The sequence below is a fragment of the Corella eumyota genome, chromosome 6 (assembly GCF_963082875.1).
Source record: "Corella eumyota chromosome 6, kaCorEumy4.1, whole genome shotgun sequence".
NCBI lineage: Eukaryota > Metazoa > Chordata > Ascidiacea > Phlebobranchia > Corellidae > Corella > Corella eumyota.
Genome location: NC_137495.1, coordinates 3,460,182 through 3,482,994, shown reverse-complemented (window position 1 = coordinate 3,482,994; position 22,813 = coordinate 3,460,182). Strand labels below are relative to the sequence as shown.

Genomic DNA, 22,813 nt, shown 5'->3' with positions numbered 1-22,813 from the left:
ACAGTTATATAAGTTTAAATGACGTCATAACCGAGTACTCTGACTCGGCCGAGTATCGCGACAAAATACTCGGGCTCGTCGAATCCGAGTAATTTGGATTTCAGCCCATCCCTAGTAATTTCATAAATTAAAAAATAATTCCAAAAACCCGTTATATATGTTTATAAGCTTATCTACATGAAAACATATTAACGCCTTTGTAAAAAATAAACTTGTTTTTAAGGTTTAGAACCAAACTTTAAAGTTTGAAAGTAGTTTTGTAATTTATTTGCACGTGCTCTTGTTATTTGGGGTCGACTGAAAATGAGGGAATGGGAATTGAAGGAACGAAAAATGAAAGAACCGGAAAATGAAGGAATGGAAAATGAAGGAACTGGAAAATGAAGGAACGGAAAATGAAGGAAACGGAAAATGAAGGAATGGAAAATGAAGGAAAGCAAAAAAGGAGAGAGCGGAATCTTAAATACTAAAACACGGAAATACCGTTGACTGTTTATTTAGGATTACTGTCATTTATTCGAAAAATGATAAGCGATAATGAGTTTATTTTTATTACCCCAGCATACCCTAACTCTCTTTCATAAAATGCCAGTTTATTTTTAAAATAATATTGACTTAAATACAAATAAACACCCAATGGAATTTCCGCGTTTTATTTTTTCAAGATTCCGCCTTTCCTTTTTTTACTTTCCTTCAATTTCCGTTCCTTCATTTTCCGGTTCCTTCATTTTCCGTTCCTTCATTTTCCGGTTCCTTCATTTTCCGTTCTTTCACTTTCCGGTTCCTTTATTTTTCGTTCCTTCATTTTCCGTTCCTTCATTCTTTATTTCCTCAAATTCCGCGTCCCCGTTATTTGTATACAAATAAACTGTTGCTAAAAATAGAGGATAAATTATATTTTCTTTATTTTTTTACATATTTTAATAAATTTTAAAAATTTAAATTTTTGGCCATAGTATAAATTTAAATTTGTTTTTAATATAAAAATATAAAAAAAAAGAAAAAAATTATATAAGATTTCTATATATATTTTTTACTTCCACGTGGTTTCGAAATCGAACTTCCTTTTTCGATTATTTTCTAAGAGTTTTCCGATCTTTCCCAAAATTTGTTTCATTGATTTTTTTCGGTAAGTTAAACATTTATTTAAAGTTGGTAACTTAAACTGTAATGTTAGTAATACTTTTTAAACGATAATTAAATTAAGATTTAAACATGTTTGCAAATAAAAATTTAGGTTGTCCGATTGACAGATTAATTGAATAACTAAATCGATGATTTTTGTTTAATTAATGCATGGAGATTTGAATTAAGTTGTTCATATGCCTGTTATATTTTTCAAAACTTATGATTGTAAATTTCAACTAAATTTTAAGAAAGAGATTATAAAATTAGGAAAAAATGTTAACCCAATGCATTTAAAACCGACAGCGTGGTGTAGTGGTAAGAATACTTGCTACACCACACATAAGGTTGTGGGTTCAATCCCCACTGCTCTCATGCTGTAGCGCCTATGAGTAAAGCGCTATAAACGGTATGAACTCCTGCTGAGCCAGCACTTAATCAGCATCATAATTATTGGGCAAATCTAATCTATAATATCCCAAACTGCCACAGGCAACTTGAGACTGGGTTGGAGTAACTGATGTTACTCTATGTTTAAGTCGCGCATACGACTTTTCTACATCGAGGATAAAGATATATATATAAAAAAATATATTTATATTTTGATATTTGTTTTATTTGGTTTTAAGGCTGTAAAAAAAAACTTTTAATCATGAGTGAAAGTAAAGTTTTTGTCGGCAATCTGTCCTATTCTGTTGGAAATGACCAATTAAGAGCACACTTTGAAAGTTCTGGAGAAGAAATTGTGGATGCAGCAGTCATCCAAGATCGGGAGACAGGAAGATCCCGTGGTTTTGGTTTCGTCACTTTGGTGGGAGAAAAGGAGAAGCAGAAAGTTATCGAAACTTTAAATGAAACAGAACTTGAGGGAAGAAGTATCTCTGTTAAAGAGGCGACAAACAAAAGTAGTGGTGGAGGGGGAAGAGGAAGAGGCTATGGAGGTGGTGGTTATGGGAGGCAAGATGATGGGTATAGAGGTGACAGAGGGGATCGGGGTGGAAACCGTAGTTACGGAGGAAACAGAGGCGGAAATCGAGATTATGGAGATGGTAAGTCATGATTGTTTTCAAAACATGTTTTTGATTTTTCAGGAAGTAAGAACAAGACAAGCCTACTAAAGACTCAATATTGTTTTTGTTTAAACTTCTGAATTTCTGATCTTTAAATTATTTTTATACTTTATTTAGGGTAAATGTATTTTTTTGGATTATCTTAAAAGTTTTTTTCTTGCATAAATGCAACCAAAAGAAGAACCAATTTAATATTGGGAAAAAGAAAAAGTGTTTGTTTGTGTCCGAGGTAAGAGGACGATACTTTCACCAAGTTCCTTTTAATATGTCAATTCGATCTAAACATAATCACTATTTATACAATGAATATTTTATATCAAAAAAACTTTATACAATTTTCTTTGACCCTTAGTCGAACTTTTATTATAGAAAACCGAGCTTTGATTATTTAGTTTGAATTGACATATTAAAAGGATATCCTTTTCTAACTTCTCTTAGTGAGCATTGTGGACAATGTGAGCACATTTCCCATTTCGTTATCTCCACTATCAACTTAAGCTTAATAAAAAAAAGGTTTGTCTAAAATAAACATTTTGTTTTTTAGGAGGTTACGATCAACGAGGAGGTGGTGGACGAAGCTACAACAATTATTAAAAAAAAATTTCCCAAAAAATTAATACAGTTATTACAATCATCTTAATTACAGTTTATTAACATCACGTTTGTACAAAACTTCACTCTATTGTGAATACATGACTATTATTTTTAGTGTAGTCACTTGGACAGAAAATAGTGATTCGTTTTTGAACTTTTGCAATTAGTTTTTACAGACTGCCATACTTCTAACTTTCTGGGTTTTCTTGTTCTTCTGATATCTAAATTTAATGGTGCGATTTTTATTTCTTTTGTAATAAAGGCAAATCTGTGTTCAAAGTTTGAAAGTTATTATCTGTTTGGAAGACCAATTTTTTTTAATAATATTTTATATTTAAAAAACAAGATGGCGGATTTGTTACATTTTTCCCTTCCCAATGAAAGCAGGAAATAGACAACAAAAATAAGAAACCAATTTACCATGTAACTAACAGAGTTTATGGAGCCTTGCTTTGCTAACGACCATAGGTTTGTTTACACACCTTGTTTTTTTTATGCGATAGGTATTGCCATTGAGCTTTTGCGTAATTACAAAAGCGCAAATGTCTGTAAATTTTCACCCGAATTTTCGTTACGAAGCCAAACCGTCTTTTCCGGGAACAAAACATCGCGATCCTAAATTTCGATTTTTTCTCTTTATTGCAGTCCGCACACCTTTTATTATATTTGATCGCATCGGTTTTTAATGATGTCCAATATAAACGGCGTCGTAAAATCTTTAGCGTCGAGATAACCCCATTATGGCCTTCATGCGCCTTCTTTAAAATTCCTGCCTGCAGTGATGCTGAAACAAACAACCATTTGTAATTGGAATTTTGCCCCGATGCTGACTCCCATTTTCGAAATAGAACATCATCTTTGATTACCCATGAAAATAGCTGGTCATCAAATTTTGTGGAAACTATATTATGCGTTGGCTTAGAACGAAGGCAAAGTTTTGAATTTACTAAATCAAGATCTTCTTATTGGGCCTGGGCAATTTTCTCTTCAATAGTATTATCGTCATTTGATATTGATATTGAACGAATAGGCATATAAAAAGTTTCTTTTTCCTGAACTAGTTTCTTTTTGGTAGCGTTTGGTTGTTGAATTGCTTTCATTTCTGCAAAAGAAAGGGGTTTTGTCGGACTGGGAATGGGATCAAACGCGCACTGTAAATTAGAATGGCTCGATCTTGAAATGTAGTTTTTAGTGCTGGTACAGGATATTGGGTTAGGGCTTAAATCCCCTCGATAAATCTGTTCGTAAAGTAGTCCAGTTTTCAGAGCATTTTCGATGGTAGATGGTAAACGGTAATAAACCTGCAGAATCTAATTCTTCAAACAATTCAGCTTTAATTTGTCCAGTTCTTTTAGGCTTGAATTGTTATATATCGGACATTGTCGAATCATTTTGGCAATTTCGATTGAAAGTGAATCTAAGGATTCGTTCACTCTTCTTTTTCGGCTATGTAGCTCGTTCAATAAATTTAACTTCGGGGGAGAAAAACGTTTACGCAGTTTATCCTTTAAAACTGCTACTGATGTACGGTCATTTTCAGAAAAGTTGGTGACGGTACTGGCAGCATTACCGTACAAACTCTAGCGCTAGTCTATAGCTGCTTTCCCATGAATCCCAACCATTGGCCTTTGATATAAGGTCAAATTTAATAAAATATTCTTCGACGTCGGTTTCGCCGGTATATTTTTCTACCTCTTGATTAGATGTTGATAGCTCTGTTGATTGGTACAACATCTTGGAATCTAATTTATTTTTTCAGAAAAGCTATAGTACCCGTTTAATGTCTCGAAGCTCGTGTTCAACTACGCGCTTAATTTCTATAGATATTGATGTTGTTAGAAATTAGTCCATTTTAATTAAATATTTGTTATTTTTATATTCGACAAGTCTGAATCATACGATTATAATTTTTTGCAGCAATTCTTCTATAAAATTCTTTGCAACTTCAAAAGACCAGGATCTCGGCAGGACCTTCAATGTAACAAATGAGTCTGCTATTTTTTGTAGAAAAGCCATATAATAATTTATAGTTTATTATTGCGGAAAGATACACATACCACCGTTCACAATCTCGCATCACGAATACTATTTACAAATACATCCGAAACAGTTAAACTAATACATCACGTGATAGAGATAAGGGGTAACAGATCGGCAGGTGTAAACACGTGATCTGAGGAATAGATAAAACGGCGTAAACAACAAGATGGCGGATTTGTTACAAACCTAAACATGAAAGAAAATCAGTAACCCCGACCAAATTTCGAGTTGTCTTTGGCAGTTAAAGATTTTTCAATTGCGTGATAGTAATCTAATAATAAAGTATTTGGCTCAGCAAAAGTTCATTTCATTTATACCGTTTTACTTAAGTGTACCACATAATTAGAGCAGTGGGTATCGAACCGAGGACCTTATGTAGGAAAGCCAAGTGTTCTAACCACAACACCACGCTGTCGGTTAGTTAACTTACGACTATTTCCTTTGAAATTTTTGGTAAACAACAATGAAAATAAGTGAAGTTATTAAAAGTACTTTGGTGCATAAAAAGGTATTTTATGAAAAAGAATAACTTTAATTTTAGATTGAGGATAAACTATGAGGGTAATTTAATTGGCATGACGCCTACGCATAAATATTTGGAATTTGCGTAAAAGTTCAAGGATTAATTTTGCTTAGGCAGGCTACGCAATTTGTTTACTTTATTTGAAGAGCAGTTTATAGCGTAAAGTCAGTTTAAAATCTTATTTCTTTTAAGTTGAATATTTTCTATAGAAGTGCGTAAAAGATTTATTAAAAAAATCATATCCGAAGTTGCTAGACAATTTGTTACGGCAAAATATGCATCATCATCAGAATGACGTTGTTGTATATGCCCAAAAACTGTATAAATATTTCTTTTAACATTTTAATATTAGTTAAAAAAAAATAGCAGGTATGCACAATCATAAAGCAATAAAAATAAACATTTTTTCGTTGATATCGTTAAAGCATATACACTGACAAGAGTAGAATAGTTGGTATTTTTGGTCTAACTGTCTGAGCCATCGATTTAATTAAAATCAATTAACAGACAAACGCTTTTATAATATGGCTAATTAGAAAAACAGACATTATTCTGTTATTAAGAACAGTTATATAAATTTTAACTAATTTATTAAATATTTAGCTCAATAAACTCATTACATTACTTTTAATTTAATGTGTTAAGAAAACAGTTAACATGTTAAATGAGATTTCGGTTACGGTTGCTGCAAACATTGAAAGTAGAAAAGAATTTGAAAGCCAAGTTCAATCAAATCGTGAGCCATGTGTTTTAAAAGGCATCGATATTGGAGATTGTATTAAGAAATGGACACCTGAATATTTATGTTCACAAAGTGGAGATAAAGTTGCTACTGTACATGTGAGCAATACTCCTAACATGGACTTTTTAGAGAAGAATTTTTTATATAAGAAATTGTCTTTTGGTGAATTGGTAAAAAGGGCCTCCGAAAATATTCATGATGATTATTTTGAGTCACCTAACGAACTATATTATTTTCGCTCTATTGGAGAAAATTCCAGAAAAGATGTTTCAAATATTTCTTTACAGTTTCCAGAGTTGAAAAATGACATTAAATTTCCCCCATTTTTTCCTGAAGAATCTTTTTTTTCAAGCGTTTTTAGAATTGCTTCAGCTGGTATGAAGTTATGGACACATTATGATATTATGGACAACCTTTTAATACAAGTCAACGGCTCAAAAAAGGTTGTTCTATTTCCACCTTCTGATGCTTTAAACCTATATCTAAAAGAAGACAAATCAATTGTAAATGACATAGACAATCCAGACCTAGAAAAGTTTCCAAAATTTGCGAATGTTACAAGATATTCTTGCATTTTGGAAAGCGGTGATATTTTATTTATACCAGCACTTTGGTTTCATAATGTGACTGCCATAGATTTTGGTATTGCAGTGAATGTGTTCTGGAAAAATCTTCCAGCTGAGCTATATAACAAAAAAGATCCATACGGTAATAAAGATTTGGTACCAGCAGTAAGAAGCATGGATATTCTGTCTCGTGCTTTAAAAGTTTTAGATGAAATGCCAGATGATTATAAAGACTTTTATGCTCGAAGAATGATGGCTAAAATTGAAAGCAAATGTATTAAAAACATATGATTTGCCATATATGTAATAATATTAAATTAAGTTTTTCAATACATAATGTATATATACATTTTTTTACCCTAATTTTTATCTTTCTAGATACATAAAAAGTTAGGTAAAAAGTGTAAAAAATTTGTTAAAGTTGAATAAATAATTTAATAAAAATGGATGATGGGATGGATATAGACGAGTCGTTAATCGGCAAATTTAGTTCAATGGGAACTCAGGACAAAGATATTCTAATATCGGAGTTTCGAAAACTTCTTGGTTTTCAATTGAATGCAGCTGGATGTGAATTCTTTTTGGATATGACAAATTGGTAAATAATATTTTGTTCAATATTATATGGTCAAATACATTATATGGTCAAATTATATTACCATTATTTTATGTCAAACAGGAACCTGCATGCTGCAATTGGGGCCTATTATGACTTTGAAACACCCGCTATTAAAACTCCTTCTATGGCATTTGTCCGTGATGTCACAATAGGAGAAGGCGAGGGAGTTCCCCCCGACACAGAATTTATCAAAACTTGGAGACTCTTAAATTCTGGTATGCACATTTTGTACACAAGTTATTTATAAGTTTGTTTATATTATTACATATATATATGATCTTTTTCATAAGTCTATATTAATTAAGACAGTTACCAATTTTGTTGTATTAGGTGATGAAAAATGGCCGATTGGTTGTACTTTGAGATTTGTAAATGGCGATAAAATGGGATCAGCCGATTGGGTGTCTATAGGTGAGTTATTACCCAATCAGAACCTCGATATTTCTGTAAAGATGAAGAGTCCATCCCAACCAGGTATATATCAAGGCCAGTGGCGGTTGTTCACAAAGAATATGGTTCCATTTGGAGGTAAGATAGTTGGTTGCAGAGAACTGCATAAAATGGAATATCAAGTATTTTTATAGACAGGTGATTGTGATATTTTTTAGATGTGATTTGGGTAATTATTTCTGTTGAGCACGGCGGTTTGTTAGGTATGACTCAACAGTTTGTAAATACACTTGGAAACTCTCACAATAATTCAGCGTTCTCTCAATCGAATCCTTCAAATCCCTTTTCCCTTCAACACGAGGAAGAAATGGAATCAAATATTTCGTTCGGACCACAACCATTTATAGACTTCGGTAATAATTCTTCAAACCAAAACACAAACCATAATAATTTAGCCATCGAGAAACACAACACAAACAATTTTGGTTCGCCCATTGGTCACCATATTACTGTTACCCCTGCATCGCCCCCGATAAGCCCTACAACATGTTGGGATACTAAAAGCCCCACTGCTGTGATAGACAGCAGTGTTGACCTAATTGCCGCCACATGCCACTCCTTGCATTCAATAGATGAAGAGGAGACTTCGGACACTTCAAAACCCTCGTTTTTGTTATCTAATTCTTCGTACGATTTAAATGCACGACAAGCTTCACCTTTTAGTTCCCCATCAAAGTTTATCGAATTGGAACGTTCTTTTACATCACCTGATGCACCATCTCCTATAAGACCTACTTCAAATCATAATTTTGAGGTAAATATTGTTTAATTTCCAAAGTTTTAAGGTTCTGTAATTGATATCATCTGCCTAGCGTTAATGTTGTTTTTATATTTACAGAATGTTTCGAAAGCGGTTCATAGACTTGATTTTGCATCTGGCTCGTAAAATAAAAACAAGTTTTTTTTTGAAAATTTATGATTTTGGGTTTGGAATGACTAGCTTAAGAGCTAATAAAACAACAAGCGGGTTAAAAAATATTTTGAGGAAATGCTTGCTTTGATTTAGGAGCGAAATAGATTCATTTATCTTTTTTTATTGTTTCGATATGTTATAAATTATGAGTTCCTTTCCCGTTTAAACGCATTGTTGTATTTCTGTAATAAATACCTATACTAAGTTCAACATTATATTAACACGTATACGATAATGTTGTTTATACAAATTTAGATTTTTGTTCTGCTTTGTTTAGTAATATTATGTAAAGGATATTACAAAATGTTTATACCACGTTACGTTTCTAATGTAATTTCTTGCACGTAAATAAAGACCTACTGTTTATATAACACTGATTACATGCGTCAAAACATACATCACATAGCTGATTAGTAGTACGTTGTATGCACGATTCTACTATTTACAATGTTATGTACTTATGTCACTCCCCGCTCCTACGCTTTACCCCAGCCACCTTATTGGGTATTTTGGTAGGACTGTGATTTTTAAATTGTTAAAAACAGGTTAAAAACGTTAAGCTGATTGCTGTTTTGGAGGGGGGGGGGGAAAGAATGTCACCAAAATTGACAAAAAATTGAATTTAAAGACGTTAAATTGTTTTAACTTAAATTGAAATGAATTTTTTGGCCCAAAATCCTTCTTTTTTGAAATTTATAATTATTTTTTCACTGCAAGATGGTGCACAAGAGTCGCTTTTTTTAAATTTAATTTTTAAATTGTTAAAAACAGGTTTAAAACGTTAAGATGGCTTATGGGGGCTGTAAGTCAAGTTACTTTATATTGGATTAATTTGGTGTTAAATAGCTAAGTTAATTTTTAAAATATTTATGATTTAGTATATTTGATATTGACGTTATCTTATTTTAGTCACAATTTCTGCGCAACGTGGCTATGGTTACGTAGATCAGGGGAATACCCACTTTATCATAACGTAGGCTTGCAAAAAGTTTTAAAATGGGAATTAAAAAGAAACGAAAGTCGATATCTGAGGAAAGTAAAAAGAAAACTCCTGTAAAAGAGTTTGAATTTCCAGCAGAAGCTGTCCCGGATTATATTCCACCTCCACCCTTGCCAGGTCAAGCGGTAAAAATATTTTTCTTTTGTTTGAAGTTTGTTTTAAATTTTAAAACTAACAAGTTGTTGTAATGTTATTTAATATTTCACGAAAGCGTTTAAAATGTACAATTTGCGTGTTTATTAAGTGAATTATAAATGGCCATTTTGCCTTATTTTAATTGTTTTAGTTATGGTATTTCATGTATTGCCAACCTAGTTAGTTTGTTTATTGAACCGGCAGCATGGTCTAGTGGTAAGAACACTTGCTACACTACCATGAGGTCGTGGGTTCAATCCCCACTGCTCTTATGCTGTAGTTTCCCTGTGTAAGTCCCTTTAAACGGTATAAACTTCTGCTTAGCTAGCACTTAATCAGCAGTAAAATTACCGGGCAATTATAGTCTCTGTAATATCCCAAACTGCCACAGGCAACTCAAGACTGGGTCCGAGTAACTGATGTTACTCTATGTTTAGGTCCCGTATTTGACCTTTCCACATCGAGGATAAAGATATATACAAAAAAATGTTATTGTTTTAGGTATGGTATTTGTGTTTTTTTGTAGTTCATGGTTTTTTGTAGTTTAGTAGTTGTATAATGCATTAGTTTGTGGAGTAGTTTGTAGATTTATTTCTAAGTTTTTAAACAGTTTAAATATTTTTGAAAAGCTGTTGACTGTATTGCAAACAAATGAAGTTAATGAAAAACAATTTCTGGGACAAAAATTACCAAACAAAGTTTTTGATCAGGTAGGATTTATTTTATTATAAATAGCATTATAACCTTTATTTATTTTGGAATAATAAGTTTTTTTTATAGTTGACAATGCAAGAAATACGAGATTTAAAAACTGTGTTTGATGCCTTTGATTTGGATAGCTCAAACACAATTGATTTAAAGGAACTACACAGAGCTATGAAAATTTTAGGTTTTAGGGTCACTAAAAATGAGGTCAGACAGATGATTGCAGATGTTGATACACAAAATAAAGGGTAATGGATTACTATTTTAAAGGGTATTTATTCTTTTAGAATGGTATTTTTTTTCAAGTTAACCTTTAAGTTGAAGGGTTTTTTAATTTATTGTTTTTTTTGTACAGGGAAATTAATTTTTCGGAGTTCTTGCTTTTTATCATTGAGAGACAAACAGATTCAAGGGATATATATGAAGAAATAAGACAAGGATTTAAAGTCTTTGACATTGGTAGTAATACTATGCTTACTATTCTGTTACTATCTTGTTATAATATACAATCTAATTCTTTTTTTTTCTTTTATTTTTACGTGCAGAGGATCAGGGCAAAATTACTGCAGCTTCATTGAGAAAAGTGTGTATGGAAGCGGGCGTGAAATTTAGCGAACGCGAGGCAAAAGATATGATCGAAATCGCTGATTTTAACGGCGATGGAGCTGTTGATGAAGACGAATTTCTAGCTATCATGTTAAAAACAAATTTGTTTTAGTTATGCATTTTTTAATTATCGTGTTTTTATTCTTATTTCGTCCTTTGCACTGTGTTTTTTGGATTCTTTGTATAAACAAATAGTTTTTTGCATTTTTTAAACAAATAGTTTTTTGCATTTTTTGCATTATTTGTTATCATAAACTAGCATGAGGTATGGTATCCGCTTGTTAGCGCTATAGATCAGTAACGTAATGTGGCGATCATGGCATATAAAACGAGACCTAAATTGTTTCGGGTTTAAGCGGAGCCAATGCTACACTATTCGCCCTATGTCCTTGTGTAAAGCAATAGCTTAAACACGGCACAGTATCATAACTCTCACAATAAACAATCAAAATCTACTAAAAATGTTTAGATTTCTTACCTACAAAGACCATGCTCAATGCCAACTTTTGATTTTTAGAAAAATCTCTCAGTATAAAATACAAAGAGTCGTTTGTATTTTTTGATTTAAAATAACGGTATGATAGAGAAGTTACTAAGAAACATCCAAACGGATCCAATAGACCATAAATGTTTTTATTTTTAATATCAAAATTAGCCATGATGTCATATATTTACACTGAATCATCCACATTACGTACACGCTCATTACATATAATTTATCAAATACTAAATTCATGGTATAAACAGGCGTTGTAGACAGTACAATTTTCCAATGACGTTTTTTTACTAATTAAGGGGCCCTTGCCTTAAATTTTTTTTAAACTAGCAAGTTTGGGCATATATGTGTGCCAACGCCACACCACAAGGCATATTTACTTAAGATTTCTGTTAAACAAACAAGCCCAAAATCTGACAAGTTACGTAATGTTTTGTCCCATACTTCATTCATGCGGTTTTCTCTGTATGCTTATTAGGCTAAGGACCGGTTCTGACTCACATTCCCAAAACCAAATTGTGTTGTTTTATGTCGATTTAAAAAGCTCTCATTTTACCAATCTATTTGCAGTCTACACCCTTGTGACGTAATCAACCCCTATTTACGTCATGAATATTTTAAAATAGTCAAAACCAATTTTAATTTCACAAAAAGGCGGATTTCAAAATGATATATGTGAGGGGGAAGTTTGGCGCTTTCGAGTAGATTAAGAGGGTCTGTGACGTCACAACAGCACTGAAGTGACATCGCGAGAAACTTAAAGCGACTTTACACAGGCTTAACCTTCTCTTACCGTTTTATCAGTAACTTGAGTTTTACACAAATCAAAATTGATCACCCTCCCAATCTCAGCAGGTGTGACTCAAAAGATGCGACTTAAATTTCACTGCTTTTAATTTGTTAATGTACTGGGAGATCACCCGAGTTCATAAAGAAAAGTCCTTTTATATGAAAAAAAATATAAAAAAATTAAAAAATTGGCTAAAAGCAATACTTGCCATTTTATAAATTTTTTTTTCATAAGTTTCTAATGAAGCGTATTTAAAAATGTTTTTAAATCATTTTAATAAAATTTAACGAAACTTGATCTACTAACCTTTGCCATTTCGTAATCTGGTCACAGGAGCTTAGACAAACCCAAAATCTAACTCTAATCTAAAAAGATGAACATTGGACTATAGAGTCTGGGTTAATATTATTCAGGATTATAGAAATTAAAAGGGGCGCATCAAAGGCGAGTGGCATTAATTATATTATAATATTAATCCTTAATCTCGTATCACACGCCTATAAATATCTACTGGGTGTATAATTTGATGTTTGGGATATTCATAAACGGGGCCAATATTTTCAAGTATGCCAGTAATTCTGGGGTTATTTATTCTGGTTGGCTTAACCCAATATTAAATATTTATAGAGTTTAGAGCTCTAAGGGGTGTTATTTTCGCTATTTTGGTCTCGGCAATTTCTGTTGTAAATTGCAATTTGCATTTTTTAAATGTCTAATAGGATTTGGATTTTTTAGTTCAAGGTCAAAAAGTCACAACCATTTAAAATAGACTTTGGTTTATATATTTTGTTTATTTATTATTAACTGTTGTGACATAACATACCTTTGCCTATTTTTAAATAACATCACAAGAAATTTTGCATTTCGCTTGTAATTTTAAAATTTACTGAGGAAAAAACATAAAAAACACATTATTGAAGAAATTGTCTTGAAGAAGGGTAACGCAATATAGCAATACATAACACCGCATAATAATACATGTACATTAGTTAAGGCAGTATAGGAAAGTGTTAGTGAAATTTGGCAGTAAACCAGCCTTTAGCCAGTAGTCAGAAAATAAGTGCATTTTGTTGTACAAAAATACGGGTCCAGTGATTAACTATGTAGTAAATGAACATCAATATATGAAATGTTCTGTAAAATCTTATGCCGTTTAGGTATAGGTACAAACATAATAAAAAGCAATAGCAAAATTTTTCTACACTGCGACGACTTGGTAAAATGTACTGCTGTATAATACGTAATAAATAAAAGCGCTTCACGAACTGTGTGAAAATCTGGTCATGGTGCTATAATAATTTAAGAGCTACTTGTGGTGTAATCGCTTATTTTTTTCTGGCCGGCAAAACTCTCCATTGGAATTCGGTCACTCTTGCCCTTCGTTCGGTACAGTGATAGCTTACCAGCTATAGTAACTCATGGATTACTGTGCACAAACAGGGCCGCTTCGTTTGACCAATCTATGCGGTTCCCTTTTCTTGGTTTTCCTTCTCTACCGATCCCAATATACCATTTCAATCCACTTCTGCGCCGTCTTTTTGTCGTCATTTTCCACAGGGAATAACTGACGTAACTCCCGTGAATTTCTTCGCGAAAGTTGCATTCGGCTGCTCGATAGTTGGTCTGAAAACAAGAAGTACGTGATTAGAAGCCAGCATGTCGATGTACACCAGCCACATAACAATTAGCATAACTCCTTGGCAGAGCAGCGTGAAATGTTAGGGGGATAAAGGGTGGGGCGAAGTTAATTTTTGTGGAGGAATGCAACGGCATTTCTCATGCAATTACCAACAACAAAATCTCGGTAAACAAATAACGTGAAAGTAAAAAAAACTTACCGTGCCGTACAGCCTTCCTCTGCGGTTCATCGCCAGGTAACGGTGGGCGTTGGGAAAGTAAAACGATATAACACCACCTTGGTGAGTTGAACGGATTTCGACCAAAGCTGTAAAGTAAAACGAATACATTTAAAGGCGAGCGCGCATTGCTAGGGGATTACTGTTTAAGGTGAAGAAAAATGCCGGATTTGTCGAAAGGTTGGTTGTAATGTTGTAGCTTGCGTGCAAGGGCCTGGTCGGCTCTTGTTAGATGTACCCCACGTGCCTTGAGATAAGATCATTATTCCCTTTAGGTAAACTCTGGGCCCAAAAATGCGACTGTCACGCGAAACCGACATTCTCCGATTTGGGATTCGAAATTTTTTGCAATGCCCAATTTTGAAATCGTATTCCTTGATGTCGTAATGTATGATGCGTCATATTTTGCTACCGAATTATCGGATTGTGTTTTATTCCGACTTTACGCTCCGCTTAGGTGCGCGTGACGTCACAATTAGTAATCGACGCACAACACAATTACGACCGCACATCAAACGACGACGCGCTGAAATTATGCTATTAGTCTTCGTTTGAGCCCGCCGAAGAACCCCACTACTGTGGGGCGGCCAAAGCAGCAACACAAACTGACATTTCATGTACCAGCCGGGGAATAATGAGTAAAATAAACATGTGATTTTCCCATGCAAACCCGGAAACCGGTCTGAACAGGAACGGGTCAAGGGATTAGTTGCAAAACACACTATTTACATGTAGCCGCACACCGCACAAATTAATTCTCGGACAGCACTGTTTTTGATACGATCGAATGTCCATTGTCGGCCACATTCTAAATACTTAAACCCGGGGTCAATGCTTTGTTACGATTTGAAAAGTAACTAAAACGTGATTGAAGTAAGAGAGTGTTTTGCAAACACGCCCGATTTGCCTTACAACGAGGAATTAAGCAACCCACGACAAACATGTTGAGTAAACTGTTTGTGATTCCACAGTTAATCTGAAATCAAGCTATATCGTATAACGCGCGCTTGTTGTTAGACCACTGCACAAGGCCGTATAAAGGCAATCGCAAAATCGAAACTTTTTTCGGGGGCAAACTGTTACCCTTAAAATAGATAAATCCCTTGTTTTAAAAATAAGGAGAGTCGGCCTTGAAATCAAGTCAAGATAATTAGCCTAAATCGCTGAGGAATTTTAATTTGTTTCGGTAAATTCAGCTTAAGCGGTAAAGACAACCCAGTTTTGTTAAAAATTTAACTACTTTTGGTATAGTTTATGTGAACTTATTTTTCAATGCCAACCCGCTAAAATGTTGAAGGGTAACTAGTTTACAAATTCCATACAATAACACGGTAACAAATTTCAGAAAACTAACATTCTAATTAAAATTATTTCACTTATGATAATTTTTAAACTTTTAAACCCAAAATATATGGATTAAATTAAGATATGATACCATGTTTTTTAGCATTATACGCAGGTTGACCTTTACCGTTTTATGATGATCATTTGGATATTAAGTTAACTTAATCGCGTGCAATTTTTTTGATGTTTATTTAACGAATTAAGTGTATTGAAAATCGTCAAAATCGATTAATTTGAAATTTTTCGACGTAATTGGGTTCTTTTCCGCTTTTGCCGTTTTACACCAATCGGACAGCTGACCACATAAAATTCTAACGATACGTGAGAACGAATCGAGTTGCTTACTTAAATATTTGCTGCTGACAAAAATGCGATGCGAGCTTCTGATAATGTTTTTTTAACTTCCTTTCAACCTAGATGCGGTATTGTCAACAACGGCTTAACTATATCGGCAACGCTGGTTAAATAGCCAAATAGCCTATAATGTAAATGGACGAGTGGCGTTATGAACTGGACAGTGCACATTAAATTTATTATGTTTAAACGCGGACCAATGTGGGATTTAAAATCACATTGCTGATGTTTTGAATTTTGTCCATAAATTACATTGGCCTATCTTTACACTACATCGCCCGATTGCTTTGATATAAAACAAACACGTGCTATCTATATCTTAGTTTGTTATTTTTCAGGGGCGAAGTTTGTTATGATATTTATCAAGACCACTATATAAACCACGTCCATGAATCAATTCCCGTTATAGATTACTTTCCAAACACGCGATTTATTTTTAGATCTTCATGCGTTGGGCGGCGCAAATAAAACAGATCGTATCAAAAACAACAGGATCTGCGAAAATGGAATGATTTCACTGCGATCGTATTTAGGCAAAATAACAAGCGGCCTGTTTTTGCAAGGAATAAAAAACCGCTGTCATTTCAAATTACGTGGTTTAAACGCGCGCTAGTACGCCCTTAATTACATCATTACCTCCCTGCACCCATCTCGAATACTTATTGGGGGATAGCTACTGTATTGTTGTTATTTTTAGCTCAGTTTCAATTATGGGCCTAGGAACGTGTCATTATACATCACGTGACTGACCCAAATTGCTCGTTGAGTAAGTCGCAGGGTGGGGCTCAAAAATTTCGCAAATTCAAACCCTGGTCAGAGCGCTAGTGTCACGTACATTGTCGATTAAAAGCTTTGTTCTTTAACGCCACCGGGTAAACACCTGGAAGCTGAGTTAGGATTTGAGTGACTGGTCAGTTCTGACAACAAAACTGAAGACGAATCGAATCCTACGCACGCGACTTCCTCACGATTTTGCGTTAAATCACGTGACCCGTTTTCTTTGTAGTTCAAAGTGTTATTGGGCAATTTCATCACGAAATCACTGCTCTATTTGTTTTCCATCAGCTTAGTTTTATTTTTAGATTAAGAAATCGGATTTAAAGTTAATGCTTTTCAACTATTATTCACTTTTCATCCCTGCTTTAATTTTATAATAAAAGTTTTTATGAAAGTTTAAAGAGTAGGATGTGATAATTGAATGATTCATAACACTATTGTTTTTAAATCCGAAGCCGAATTCCGTTACATTAAGAACAAAATTGGTGTTTACATCCTATATAGAGCACCGTAATCCCTTAATTTTTATAGAGAATTACAAAACGTGAGGGAAAAATATTCGATAAAGCGTTTGCTACAATTCGAAGCCTTGCAAAATTTCAATCTCAATTTTTATTGCGTGCTTTCCGATAGCGTATTTACAATTCACAACACCATTGTAATAATGTTAAAAGTAGGGCGTGACTAACTATAACATTGCGTCAACCAGTCCCTTAAGGAGTATGTTCTACTTAAACCCCCATGTTATATTTGTGTATTGAGAATGAGTCGTATAAATCACGTATAATTAAATTGCCGATGACGCATTTGGCAATGTGTTTATGTGTGTGACGAGCCATTAAAATGGAAACTTATGTTTGCTAAGAGCGTGTGCACAATAAAAAAGTGCGTCATTTTAAAATGTTTTTTCACTTTCTGTTTACCATCCGTTAATTAAATAAAATATTCTAGGTAACAACTTACTGTTTGGTGTGTAGTGCCTCGATCCCCGGACCTTTCCGGACGCCAGCTCCAGGAGGAACCCGGTTTTGCTGTAGAGGTTGGTGATTCGACGATCGCCTTGTGCTAGTCTTTTGTGCCTGGACAGAACTTGAGTGTCCAGCGGGGTTTCATCGTTTTCCGAACCCTTAGTGGTAAGTTTTTGGTGGTTTCTCAAAAATTTGAGTTTTTGTAAAATTGCGCGACATTTTTGCAAGGACAAATCCCCGCATAAGTTTATTTCTCGTCGGTTCAAGTCGCGCGTTGCATCAAGTGACGATGCCAAAAGTCTTCTGATGACGTCAGCCGGCGTTGGTGACGTCATTTTCTGCTTGCAGGCTTCGCATTGAACCTTTTCGCTCGAGAGTACGAGTTCGTTTCGAGTTAAAACGTTTTCTGGCGAAATTGCCATTGTTACGTCACAGGCTATTGCAAATGCAATTACCGACACTAATAAAATCTTGACAGACAGGTTTATGCTTTTGTTTCTATGACGTAACGGTGACGTCACAGATCGTTGTTGCGCTGTAGTAGAAGAGATTGGAGCGGCGGCGTTTTGTTCTTGAGTTTTCAGCAAAGAGTTGTTCTTTCGCATGTTGTTAACAAAGTGGTCAAAGTGAACATAATTTCGCTTCGAAAGTCTCAAAATTTTATTCACTTTTGCGTCGTTAAAAAAATTCACTAAATTAAAAAAAATATTTGTTAATTTTATCTTGACAATATTTATTTCTATAGATTACTAAATATTTTAAAAAAACGTCATTTGTTAATCTCCGTAAAACATCTTAATCTGGGAAATTTTTTTCGAGTGTCAACGCTTCTTAAGATTTTTATTAGTTTCTACTAAATAAATTCAAAAAAATGTCATAAAATATTTTTTTATGCTTTCTATCAATCCTAGTGCTTTCTGATGCGACTACGATTAACTTAGGTCTTCGCTGTATCTTAGGTTTTTATGCCCCCGACTTACTATTTTCTATACAAGGCATTCCCTTTTTTCCTTCCCTTGATCGGTCGCTTCGAAAGGGTAGCCTTTAAATTACGACTGATAAAAGAACGAGAGTTGTTGTGGGCTGCGAGATTTTCTCACGCACTTCATTCCTCCTGCATTTGGGGTCTAACTCTGTCTTCTATTTAATATGGTTTAATTTTAGCTACTTAGTAAATGAAACCGAGTGGCTTGTTGCAACACCGATTAGCAGCCAAACGACAACATGTTGCTTAAAAGACTCGTCAACATCGAACAAAAGTAATTTTCTGCATGGTTGGCATCTTCTCTGGGTGTGTTTCTTCTTATCTTCTGCCATCTTTTGCTGCACCCGCACGCAAGACCCTCTGTATAATTCTAAAATCTTTCTTTTTGTGCCGTATACGGAATTGCAATTTTGCTCGATTCGCAGCCGCGTCTTAGTAAAAAGATTCTTTGTCGTTTAATCTACTATAAGAACACGCTTATCGCAATATTTGGTTATGACGTCTCTTAGTACTTGAAAAAGTGTGCAGTACGTGGTGGAACATATTGACGCCGGTTCTTTCTTCCGCTTCGCCTTGATGTCGTATATACCGCCCATTCATTTATCAAATTTGGTAGGTACACAATTTAGTGTTGGTTTGCTACGCAAAGCAAATGACACAGAGGTCGTAACAAAACTGACACGTGCGCCAACCTTTTGACCAAAGTATAAAGCGCTTTTGTTTCGTTAACTTGTAATACGTAAAAGTTCAGTGGGTAAATAAATTTGGCCTACGCATGTCGGTTTTTAAGTGATAAGCGAGAAAGAATGGCATTGTTGTTAAGTTTTAAGTAATATCGCGACTTACTTTAAGTAAGTTTAAATCAGGGTATATATATAATATCCTTCGAAAATTCATTTATTGACATGTCGTAATTTGAACTTATTAATTTACTGAAAAAACAAGTATTATTACGCATAAATTAATTTATTTCGCGCGCCATCTTTTATCAATAAATGTTCTTTAAATAGCCTCGGCTTTCAATGCACTTCTGTCAAAATGTCATTGAAATTAAGCGAAGTTTGCAAGCCAGCGTGTCCCAGGGGTTCGGATCAGCTAAGTGATTACTTGTCTACAGGGATTTGTCGACGCCAGGTCGGCAGGCTCTCTCGCTGTGGCCAACACGTTTGATTGGTCACTATAGGCGACCTCTGTACACAAAATTGCTTCGCACGCAACTGGCCTGCCCATACTCACACTGATTCGTGTAACACCGTACCGGATATCTATTTGTTGTTCACACCGATGCGAGTGAGAAACGGTGTTCTTATAACATGCACAAAAGATGTCGCGCTCCCCAATCTATCAGAGCTCTTTAAAGCCATTTGACCGACGGGAAAAAAGTCGTTCCGATACCGCAAAGCTAACATTTTGTCACACCTTCTTTTGTCCTGATCACAATAAATGTACAAAGTTGTCGCACTAAGTATGATTTAACGTTTAGAAGCGTGTTTAACACTAAGAAAAATTTACATGATTCGCAAATCCATATTTTCCTACATGACTCAATAAACTATGATCGATTCGAGCTACTATACAATGATGTTGCGAATTGCAAAGCCTTCTATACAGCACACCCTTTTTTTGAATTCAAGATGGGCTTTAAATTTTCAAGTCAAAGTATTACGTCACTTGACACAATACGCCTACTATTTTTCCATATGATGAAGAGCAACTTGACAACCAAAAACACAGACGTCATAGCTGTATTTTAAAATCATGCGTAATACCAGAGTTAAAACATGGTGTTAACTAATTGAATTACGTCTTTTTAAAAGCCCATCAATTTATGTCAAAAATTTATCGAGATAAATTAAACGGGCCAATATCTTAAAAAGGAAATAATTGTTGTTTGATATTATTTGGAAATTGGAGCAAAGTTGGTGATGATTATTTGCTTAGGTGGCCTTCCGTTTCGAAATAGGTTGTTTTTTCGTTTGAAACTAATCTTTAAACCCGACTCGTTTATATGGCGGAGAGAAAAAAACACAAAAATAAAAAAATGTTGAAATCTTAAAGGCAAGGTTTCATAGCCGATTAGGCCAAAATTTAACTCAACTAAAATTATCAAAAACAATGCAGGGGAAAATTTACTGAAATTAATTACATTTTACGAAATTCTGTCAATTTAAACTACGAATTGTCTTTTAGTAAATCCGTTTCCATTATAAATTAGTTATAGTTGTTATATGGCTTATATACTGGAATTATTGGATGAAAATTGTTTGTATAATAGATTAGACAAAAATCATTTTGCCCTTTTTTTTGTTTAATTAATAAAAAATTGCAATAAAAAATTTTGGATTGAATTTTAAGATTAAAAATGCCATGTTGTTTTTTAAATTATACATATTGGCATTTTTTCGCGGTCAAATGTTGTTAAATTTAACATTTATTTAGGCTTCCTTAAAGAATTTTCATATCACGATTTTGTAGTAATTTTAACATCTTTGATGATACAGCAGAATCAAAATGTTTGCTTAGTCACCATTTCTCCTTACCCAACCTTGAAATTTCACGACTCGAACGCAATTTTTCGACAGGATTAGGGGGGTTACTTTTAAGCCGGGGTAAAAGTGCGCCATGTGGGTATACATTAAACAGTGTGCGCGTTATAATAATCATCCCGTTTAAACAGACGTATAGACATTAAACATTTTCTCAATATTTCAAATCATGTTCTCATTTTTACAAATTACAAATTTTACTAATTTCTGACGTAAATTCTTATATTAAATTACCCCCGCATTATTAAAACACAATTTTTCTTCCGTAGATTTGTTAACGAAATACAACAAACAGTTTTTCAGTTTAAACGAGCCGTTACACCAAAGCTATTAACTAATAAGGGGCTTTAAAATTTTACGATGATGGATGGATTGAATTTTCCGTTCGGCATGTTGTTGATAATAAGACAGCTTATTTGTTCATTTACCCCGGCCCACACACTCGCCTTGTTAAAAATCCCGATTTATAGTGATTGCTATAAATGACATAATCCCCTATGACGTCACGGGTGACATAAAATTGAAACGCGATCGGTTATCAATCGGTTACTTGACAATCGATGACGTAGAACGTTGTTATTGGTGGTTTGTAATGAAATTTTTTAACAATGGGAATATAAATCAAAGTCACTTTGGATAAGTTTGTGTTTATCTTAATTATATAATTTGATTATTGCTCATTTTTGTATTTGTTTAAATTAATTAGGTAGGGAAATTAGCATCTGTAAAAATGTGCAAGTCATAATAAGCTGTAGACTTAAAGGGGAACTGATGGCGGTTGTTTAATTACAAATTTTAAGGATCTAGTTAAAATATTTGATTTAAAATTTTTTTTTTTAATATTAGTTACTGGTAACGTAAATAAGTCTCCCTGTCACTTCTACGTTTACCTATTTCGTTAACTACAAATCTCGCACCAGGTTCAGTATAAAACACAAAGTATTTACAAAACGATAATCAACACTATAAAGCAACCAATCACAACCGTTCATCAGGCTGTTCACTACGACACCCTCATATTATTTATTTCTTACAGTTTTAACTTACAAGTCACGTGATACAGACAACAGAGATAATATGTGCCCACGTGACCAAAGGTGCAAGCACGTGACTAGGAACAGTTAACAAGTTACATTAAACAATTAAATGGCGGATTTGTTACGTTACGTTACGTCAGGTGTTAAACAATAAATAATTGGCAGCGTGGTGTAGTGGTAAGAACACTTGCTACACCACACATGAGGTCGTAGGTTCAATCCCCACTGATCTCATGCTGTAGCGCCCTTGAGTAAGGCGCTATAAACGGTATGAACTCCTGCTGAGCCAGCACTTAATCAGCAGTATAATTATCGGGTAATTATAATCTATAATATCCCAAACTGCCACAGGCAACTCGAGACTGGGTCGGAGTAAATTGGTTTAAAAAAATTGCAAGTGTTTACTCACTATTACTAATTAAAAAATCTTCATTTATTGAAAATTTAAAGGTTGTGATTGGTTCTCAATGACAATCAAAAGTTTTCTCTGATGTGGTTTTGGTGCGACTTAAACCCAAAACCTTCAGTTTCGTAATCTAACAGCCATGTGTAGTACATCACACTCTCGGGTA

The 22,813-nt window shown here is 34.1% G+C and overlaps 5 protein-coding genes across 5 annotated transcripts; 4 read left to right on the top strand and 1 right to left on the bottom strand.

Moving 5' to 3' along the window:
- Positions 1 to 1,007: 1,007 nt before the first annotated feature.
- Positions 1,008 to 3,068, top strand: LOC145756069 (uncharacterized). The gene is made up of 3 exons (XM_082572307.1): positions 1,008 to 1,129; positions 1,755 to 2,174; positions 2,740 to 3,068. Exons 2-3 carry the CDS (start codon positions 1,778 to 1,780, stop codon positions 2,787 to 2,789), a joined length of 447 nt encoding a protein of 148 aa, XP_082428433.1. The 5' UTR covers positions 1,008 to 1,129; positions 1,755 to 1,777; the 3' UTR covers positions 2,790 to 3,068.
- A 2,802-nt stretch (positions 3,069 to 5,870) lies between these two features.
- On the top strand, positions 5,871 to 6,951 carry LOC145755659 (tRNA wybutosine-synthesizing protein 5-like). Its single transcript, XM_082571910.1, has one exon. The coding sequence runs from the start codon at positions 6,010 to 6,012 to the stop codon at positions 6,949 to 6,951; it is 942 nt and encodes a 313-aa protein (XP_082428036.1). The 5' UTR covers positions 5,871 to 6,009.
- A 92-nt stretch (positions 6,952 to 7,043) lies between these two features.
- Positions 7,044 to 9,002, top strand: LOC145754998 (uncharacterized). Its single transcript, XM_082571186.1, has 5 exons — positions 7,044 to 7,258; positions 7,340 to 7,494; positions 7,610 to 7,807; positions 7,888 to 8,483; positions 8,568 to 9,002. Exons 1-5 carry the CDS (start codon positions 7,104 to 7,106, stop codon positions 8,613 to 8,615), a joined length of 1,152 nt encoding a protein of 383 aa, XP_082427312.1. The 5' UTR covers positions 7,044 to 7,103; the 3' UTR covers positions 8,616 to 9,002.
- A 603-nt stretch (positions 9,003 to 9,605) lies between these two features.
- LOC145755174 (uncharacterized) lies at positions 9,606 to 11,361 on the top strand. Its single transcript, XM_082571401.1, has 5 exons — positions 9,606 to 9,767; positions 10,407 to 10,487; positions 10,558 to 10,730; positions 10,838 to 10,941; positions 11,028 to 11,361. The coding sequence occupies exons 1-5, from the start codon at positions 9,639 to 9,641 to the stop codon at positions 11,198 to 11,200; spliced, it is 660 nt and encodes a 219-aa protein (XP_082427527.1). The 5' UTR covers positions 9,606 to 9,638; the 3' UTR covers positions 11,201 to 11,361.
- Positions 11,362 to 13,237: 1,876 nt separating this feature from the next.
- LOC145755069 (uncharacterized) lies at positions 13,238 to 18,891 on the bottom strand. The gene is made up of 4 exons (XM_082571270.1): positions 18,654 to 18,891; positions 17,669 to 18,364; positions 14,213 to 14,319; positions 13,238 to 13,997 (listed from the first exon to the last, which is right to left on the bottom strand). Exons 1-4 carry the CDS (start codon positions 18,670 to 18,672, stop codon positions 13,791 to 13,793), a joined length of 1,029 nt encoding a protein of 342 aa, XP_082427396.1. The 5' UTR covers positions 18,673 to 18,891; the 3' UTR covers positions 13,238 to 13,790.
- Between the last annotated feature and the right edge of the window lie 3,922 nt (positions 18,892 to 22,813).

Coding starts and splice junctions, on each gene's coding strand:
- LOC145755659 (XM_082571910.1), top strand. CDS start 6,010: ATGTTAAATGAGATTTCGGTTACGGTTGCTGCAAACATTGAAAGTAGA.
- LOC145754998 (XM_082571186.1), top strand. CDS start 7,104: ATGGATGATGGGATGGATATAGACGAGTCGTTAATCGGCAAATTTAGT. Junction 7,495..7,609: donor TTGGAGACTCTTAAATTCTG/GTATGCACATTT, acceptor TTGTTGTATTAG/GTGATGAAAAATGGCCGATT. Junction 8,484..8,567: donor CTTCAAATCATAATTTTGAG/GTAAATATTGTT, acceptor TTATATTTACAG/AATGTTTCGAAAGCGGTTCA.
- LOC145756069 (XM_082572307.1), top strand. CDS start 1,778: ATGAGTGAAAGTAAAGTTTTTGTCGGCAATCTGTCCTATTCTGTTGGA. Junction 2,175..2,739: donor AAATCGAGATTATGGAGATG/GTAAGTCATGAT, acceptor TTTGTTTTTTAG/GAGGTTACGATCAACGAGGA.
- LOC145755174 (XM_082571401.1), top strand. CDS start 9,639: ATGGGAATTAAAAAGAAACGAAAGTCGATATCTGAGGAAAGTAAAAAG. Junction 10,731..10,837: donor GTTGATACACAAAATAAAGG/GTAATGGATTAC, acceptor TTTTTTGTACAG/GGAAATTAATTTTTCGGAGT. Junction 10,942..11,027: donor ATTTAAAGTCTTTGACATTG/GTAGTAATACTA, acceptor TTTTACGTGCAG/AGGATCAGGGCAAAATTACT.
- LOC145755069 (XM_082571270.1), bottom strand. Junction 14,320..17,668: donor GAGGCACTACACACCAAACA/GTAAGTTGTTAC, acceptor TTTACTTTACAG/CTTTGGTCGAAATCCGTTCA. Junction 13,998..14,212: donor GAGGAAGGCTGTACGGCACG/GTAAGTTTTTTT, acceptor TCTTGTTTTCAG/ACCAACTATCGAGCAGCCGA.